The 6752-nt window shown below is 35.5% G+C and overlaps 1 protein-coding gene across 1 annotated transcript; it reads right to left on the reverse strand.

Moving 5' to 3' along the window:
• Positions 1 to 1313: 1313 nt before the first annotated feature.
• On the reverse strand, positions 1314 to 5974 carry LOC131051291 (root phototropism protein 3). The gene is made up of 4 exons (XM_057985742.2): positions 4656 to 5974; positions 3730 to 3799; positions 2399 to 3649; positions 1314 to 2126 (listed from the first exon to the last, which is right to left on the reverse strand). Exons 1-4 carry the CDS (start codon positions 4766 to 4768, stop codon positions 1566 to 1568), a joined length of 1995 nt encoding a protein of 664 aa, XP_057841725.1. The 5' UTR covers positions 4769 to 5974; the 3' UTR covers positions 1314 to 1565.
• Positions 5975 to 6752: the final 778 nt, after the last annotated feature.

A 6752-nucleotide genomic window follows, 5' to 3' on the forward strand; every position in this document is an offset into this window, starting at 1 on the left:
TACTAATTTCAGAAAAAAAAAAAAAAAAAGAAAAGTGGCATCTTAAAACCCCTTTTTGGTCCCCCATCTTTGTGCACTTACCCCACTAGATAATTTTTAAAAAATAATAGAGAACATTATTATTGTTTAATCATAAAAAATATAATATTAAGTTTAATCATAATATGTGCCCTTAATAAATACTAAGAAAAAAATAATAACATAAAAAACTTACACAATTTATATAAAATCATTGTAATTTAATTTTTCTTAAATTCATTACTTTTATATTTCTAATCTAACCTCCTAGTTAGAAAAGGTTTCTATTGTGGCTTTCTAAACAAGCCATCTTGTTATTAAATAGCTTTTTATCTCTATTTTTTTAAGATAATATTTTATCTAATATGATAAATATATTAAAGAGTGGTAGTTTAATTGGTTGGTCATAATTAGTGAAGGTGATACTATATTCTTTGATTACACCATCCACTAAAGTTCATATTCTTTGGAGGTGCAATAATAAGCGATGAGGCTAAGATAATGTCTTAATAAACTTTGTTAAAATAGATACCTCTTAATCTTTCACTATAAATTAAATAGTATCAACTTAAATTCATAGTATTATATCAAATAACAAAAATGAGTAGAATTTGACATAAAACCTTGTATATACTTCTTATTAAAATAATAATTAATATATATCTAATAGTACTTCTTAATTTTAATTAAATTTTATAAATTAAATAAACATGTATCACAAATATTAAGTAGATACTAAATTTTAAGAGAATTGTATAAACATTATATGATATATGATATATACATTCCAACATCTATGGGTAAATCTATTAGAATGTCTCAATGTAATTAATGTGCTTTTTAAGAAGCTGAAATGTTCGGCAATGTCTACCCAACCCCTACAATGCACTGGCGCCATGCAGTTATATATATATATATATGTAACATATAATGTATGGGTAACATGGATTGTATGCATAGGATGTGGTAGATGTTGCCATGTAGTTATATGTATGTGTAACATGTAATGTATGTATAACACGTATTATATGCATAAGATGCCAGTGCATTGTAGGGACTGGGTAGACGTTGCGGAAATGTTCCCTGTTTATGATTTGAATTGTACAGAGGAATGGAAAAGAGATGATATATATTCTCATTCACACATATGCGATATTTATTTTATTTTGAAATTAAAAATAAATAAAAAGAAAAAGTCTTTAAATAATTTTTGAGCTTTACGTTGAATGAAAGTTCAGAACTAAAAAATATCCATTCCACCAAATGATAACATTCAATTTTTCTCTCTTGTAATGATAAGACATCCCACTTCAAAATCATTCAATTTCACTAATAGACTTAATTTTAATAGACTGGTTCAAAATAATATGAGAGTATGGGATTTGCTGCACATCATCTGCTAATTCTGGTTCCAAGCTGTCAGAGTTTAATTATACCGATAAAAACTTTTATTACAGCTTATCAACTCCAAAGAAAAAGACGGTAGAAAACAATAACTCATGTCTGGAATTTGAGAAGATAAGGTGGAAGATTAATGAAGTTTGATTTCAGGAGATGGAATTCCTCCAGCGTCTCTGCTTTTCAGCACGAACATGAGGAGTAGAATCCATTTGAGGCCCCGTATCGTGAATGGCGGTTTTGGTCTGGAAGATGGAGGTCTGCTTGAGTTTACTCAGTTTTTTCCAGCCCGTAGACCAAGCTGAGACATTTTTCTGTTTGGAAAGCTTCTCGAACTGATTGTTTAGGTTATCAAACTCCATCTGGAGCTGTGTGAACTTAGATCGGATGTTTTCCATTTCAAATTTGACAGTATTTATATCTTTCTTTGCTGTGGACCAACCTTCCTGAAACGACTGTGGCAGATTTTCGAGAACGCTGCCTCTGTTTGGCTGGCTGTAGAAATTCTGAGTGTCCTTTGCCATGGAAACGCCGTTACTTGCAATTGCATTTGTTATCTTGATCTGTTCGGAGAAGAGGACCTGAACCACAATCCTTAATGGCAGACGCTCGTTCTGAGCGGCGTGCATGCAGGCATCCAGGGACAATTTTTGGCAATCCATGACTCTACACAGCCTCTTCCTTTCGTGCTCTGAGAGGGTAGGATGGGCCTGTAACAACATTACCTTTTTCTTATTATTAATAGCAAAGATTATTAGTAAGTAGAATGTATATCTTTACTGCAGATTCAGTCACACAAATGATATCAAGTCAGTTTATGACTGAAGCAGGGTTCGACCCTGCGACGTCCTGTTTTTTTTTCAAGCGATTCAGTTGTGTATTTTCATGTAAATGGAACTGATTTATCATAAAATGGAGGAGTGACTGAGAAATTGAAAAGAAAAAGAAGCAGAAAAGGAAAATGCAAAGAAGAAATAAGGACCTTGAGATAAGAATCAATGGCTCTGTAGAGGCCATCGTCAGAGGTTCTGGCACTCTCTGGTAAAGCTTCCGCTAGAACCTGAAATTTTGTGAGTGAAAGATTTCTGTCTCGGGACACCTCAGTGAGGTAACTGTCCACAAGCCTTGCCACTCTCATTTTGGCATTAAGAAGAGTGCCTCCAAGTTTGTCCCCTCCAGTTGATCTGCTAGGGCTCGGCGGTTCATTGCTCTGTTCTTGAACCAGAAAATGTTCCAGCAGTCTGCACATCACATCCACATCGTAGATCGTCTCAGTTTTGCTGTAGGAAGGAATAAGCAGGTCCTTGAGCGTCGCTTGATCCAACTGCATCCCAATGCGTTTCTCCAGTTCTGTCACCAGCGCTGGCGCCACATCCAGCATGTTCGCCAGTTTTAACAAATGGAGAAGAAAGCTGCAAGAAACCGTGTCTTTCTGCGGAGGAATGATGCTTATTAAGCTCTCAACAATCAGTCTCTGTTCTCTCATCTGTGCCTTTGGAACATCCTCTTTCCCGCTGGCCACAACTAAATGAAGGCCGCCTGCAAAGTTCACATCTTCTGTTGAGCTTGCTTGGTCTTTGGAGATGGCAGGCAGCCATTTGGAAGCGTAATGCACAATGGAGGCCCCGATGAGATCGAACCTCATGCCTTTCACTTTTATGGCAGTTAAAACCCTCACGAAATGATCGATTCGAAGAATTGAAACATCTTCGAACCACCAGTTAGGAGGCAGAGAGGGCTGGCGGCTTGGGCTTGAATCTTTCATGTCGCTCCAGCGATGGGGACTCACACTAGGGCTCCTGCTTTGGGACTTGTATGACCACGATTTTACACCTCTGGTATTTGAGCAGGCCTTCCAGGCAATGGACTCGCTGCATCGCCTTACGATTTGTAGATTTTCCGCCCATGGAGAAAGCTCCTCGCAGCTTTTCAAAACGATGATGGAGTCTCTCCAGGATGACAGAACAACGTAGCTCAGAAATGCCTCCGTTTTGAATATGAGATTTCCTTCGTCCAGATCTTCCGTCATTTCCAGATACTCGGCCGCACATCTTAACCCCGATATGTTGGAGGCGTTTAAATCGACTGCTACACCGTAACAGAACTTGGCGGCTAGTTCGAACGATTCTGCGCCTCCAGGGATTTCGTCCAGTTTTATGTAATCTTTCTCGGTGTCGCCACGGTGGTCGTGCATTACTCTGTTCAGTTTTCCACTCCTCGAAAGCAGAGGAATCTAAATCGACCATTACAGTCCAAGGTTAGTATTTCTTATTTGGGAACTTTGGATGCCCTAAATAATAGAACAAGTTTTACCTTGTGTAGATGAAAGCTCACATCTTGGATCTCCAGTACTAGGTCACTTGGATAATCTGTTGCGACGTACCTGTCACAACACACCAATCATAAAATCTCCTGCCATGATTCATTTATGCTTTTCAGTTCCTGTTAAATTTAGTACGATAGTGGCCCGCATCAAAATATGAAACAGAGCAGATAGAAACAGGATCATCAAGTTAGATAACTCATATTATAAAACTAAGGTCCTGAAAACAGGGGAGTTTATCATCAAATTTCTTAGCAATTGGAAAGTTAGTTAATCAACAAGATGGGAGTTTGTCATCAAGTTTCTTTAGCAGTTGGTCAATAAATCTGAAAGTTAGTTAATCAATAAATCTGGAAGATAAATAGAAGGGCCTCCTGCATCATAGACTTCGAAAGAGACTTCTGATATATAATTACTTAACATGTTACTGAATCTTATAACCAAATGTATCCATCCTAAAAAGCATATCTCCAGGAGAATCTGAACTTTAAAGGACTTTGTACCTTACTTTCTGGTACAAATTTTATTTGATTTCTTACGCTGACTGAAATTACTCAATAATTTAAAAGATTGGGAAATAAAAAGATTGAAACTTTACACCTAATTTGAATTAAAAGCAGAGACTTCTTACAGTTGAAGAAGCTCATTAATAAAGCAAATTTTCTAAACCAGAACATCAAAAATATACTAGAACTTCAAAAACTCTGATCTTGGGATATATTCTTCAGGGATAAGAGCATCGAAAGAAGTGCTTTCAGAGAAAAAAGGAAACTGCAACGGATATTTTTTGAAAATTTTATGGGAAGTACTGGAGAGAACCAGATCTAGTTAACTAGTTAATTTCATAGGAAAGGTAACCATAAATGCGGCTGCTAATTTAACTAGTTTATTGACAGAAAGGATTGGAAACAAATACCAGGATCGACCTCTTCGCTCAAACGCCTCAGCCTTCATCCCTTGCTTCAGAGGATTCACAACACAATTACTGAATCCCTTCCCTTCCTGGGTTTCGAACTCTGACTCCCACATTCTGAATCCTAACTTCCTCTTTCTAATTACGGATAATCCCCTGTCATATCTCTGCTACTCAACCCTTTCGAAAAAGCTATCTAGTCATACATGTAGTCAATTATTGGAGAAGTAAACTTTGTGGCTTCATTTGCTTAGACTACTCGTAGCCCCAAATTCCGTTAAAATTTGACAAATTTAGATACGAATGGACTACGACTTGACCCTTTTTATTACCAATTTAGTATATATAGCAATTTTCTGTAGGGTTACTGTTGAGCAGACACTGCACGAGCTCACCGACATGGTTTGAATGGATTTTTCTGACTCTACAACATATATTTCCAGGAACTTTGGTAATCACCCAACCAATACCACACCTGGCACAACTACTACTAACACTTAATCTCCGAATTCTGCAATAATTTGGATCGTGGGCTGAATTTACCGAAATTTGTTAACTAAACGAACCCCAGAATCCAACATCCCTTCATTATTGTGCTGTGTGCAGAGGAAAACATGAGTGGTGTCAGATCGATGACACAGAAAGCTTTGATATCTGAAAAAGTCGAAAGCCATCCGCGACAAGGAAAATTTTGAAGTGGGTCACACACTTTTTTTCATTGTCCATGGCGAATCGGTTCAATTCCTTCACATGTTTTTTACTTACCCTTCTTATTGCCTGCAAGTACTCGAGCTTTTCACAAGCAACTCATCATGGATTGGTACCCAAGACAAGGGATTCCATTCCAGAACAGTAGCAAATTTGTTTTGAATGTGAAGTCCAAAACAAAAATCATTTCGAACTGTCTCTGTTTGTATTCATCTTCAGAAACCTAGCATGTTTCAGACCCCACTCGATTCAGTGGCTGGATGGGATAGACATAAAAGATTCTTGCGCTGAGCTGTATCAAACTGTGCCCTGCTTCACCAGAACATATCAACAGGAATAAATTAGTGTAAAATAAGAGAGAAAAAAAACAAAAAGTATTGTCGCTCCTCCATCCAGTACAGTGCGAGTGTGAGAACAGGTGAATCGTTGGTTGATTGGGATAATCCAAGGATGTCGTAGATGTAAATTTCAGAGGTTTCTATATGCTTTGCTAGAGTGTATAAAAATGGAATGGACGTTTGTCCTGACATATCCTTACAGACAAGGAGACCGGGAGAATAGGTACAATGTCACCATGTTTGCTGTTCTTAAGAAACTGCTAAACTCAATGACATTAGGGAATGATCTGTAAAGTAATGGTTCATAATACCTGTGTTTGATTGTGGAGGGTAATTTGTGGGTCTGCATAATAGAGTTTAAAGAGTACAAGGATGAGTGGCCTCATACGAAGTTTCATGATTCATCTTTGTGAGTGCTTACATGTAATATCTCTAAGTGGCTTTTATTTTTGTGAAAGGATTTATCCATTTAAGTAATATAAGTTTAAATAGGATTAAAATGTAAGCGTTCCTTTTAGAGATAATGAGTGTTAAGCACTAGTTTATTATTAAAAATATAATTATTTATAATATTTTGATAGTAGTGAGAAGTGTTAAAATAAATAATCTATTTCTTAATAATAATGATTTTTGCATGTAACAAAAGTTAGATCTATATTGAAGAGATTTTACAAAGAAAGAATATGTCAAATTAGAATTAAAGTTACATGTACAATAATTTTAAATCATTAAATTAGAATATATATATATATATATATATATATATATATATATTATTAATAATAATAATTATTGTTAATTAATTAAATATAGTGATAATTATAATAATCAATATTATATATATAATTATATACGTAATAATTAATCTATATTATAATAAGAAGTATTAATTAATTATTATATAATTATCATTATTATGTTAATACATATTAAACCATATTATATTATCATATATTAACAAGAGTTGTGATATAGTTGGAGTCCCTATCTATTTGTTAAAAACTGATGCGTTATTGATTTTTTGTGAAAAATAAAAGCATTGCTGCTTGTTTAG

Source organism: Cryptomeria japonica, chromosome 2 (assembly GCF_030272615.1).
Source record: "Cryptomeria japonica chromosome 2, Sugi_1.0, whole genome shotgun sequence".
In the NCBI taxonomy this organism is placed as follows: Eukaryota; Viridiplantae; Streptophyta; class Pinopsida; order Cupressales; family Cupressaceae; genus Cryptomeria; species Cryptomeria japonica.

Coding starts and splice junctions, on each gene's coding strand:
- LOC131051291 (XM_057985742.2), bottom strand. CDS start 4,768: ATGTGGGAGTCAGAGTTCGAAACCCAGGAAGGGAAGGGATTCAGTAAT. Junction 3,800..4,655: donor GAGCGAAGAGGTCGATCCTG/GTATTTGTTTCC, acceptor GTGTTGTGACAG/GTACGTCGCAACAGATTATC. Junction 2,127..2,398: donor CCATTGATTCTTATCTCAAG/GTCCTTATTTCT, acceptor ATGTTGTTACAG/GCCCATCCTACCCTCTCAGA.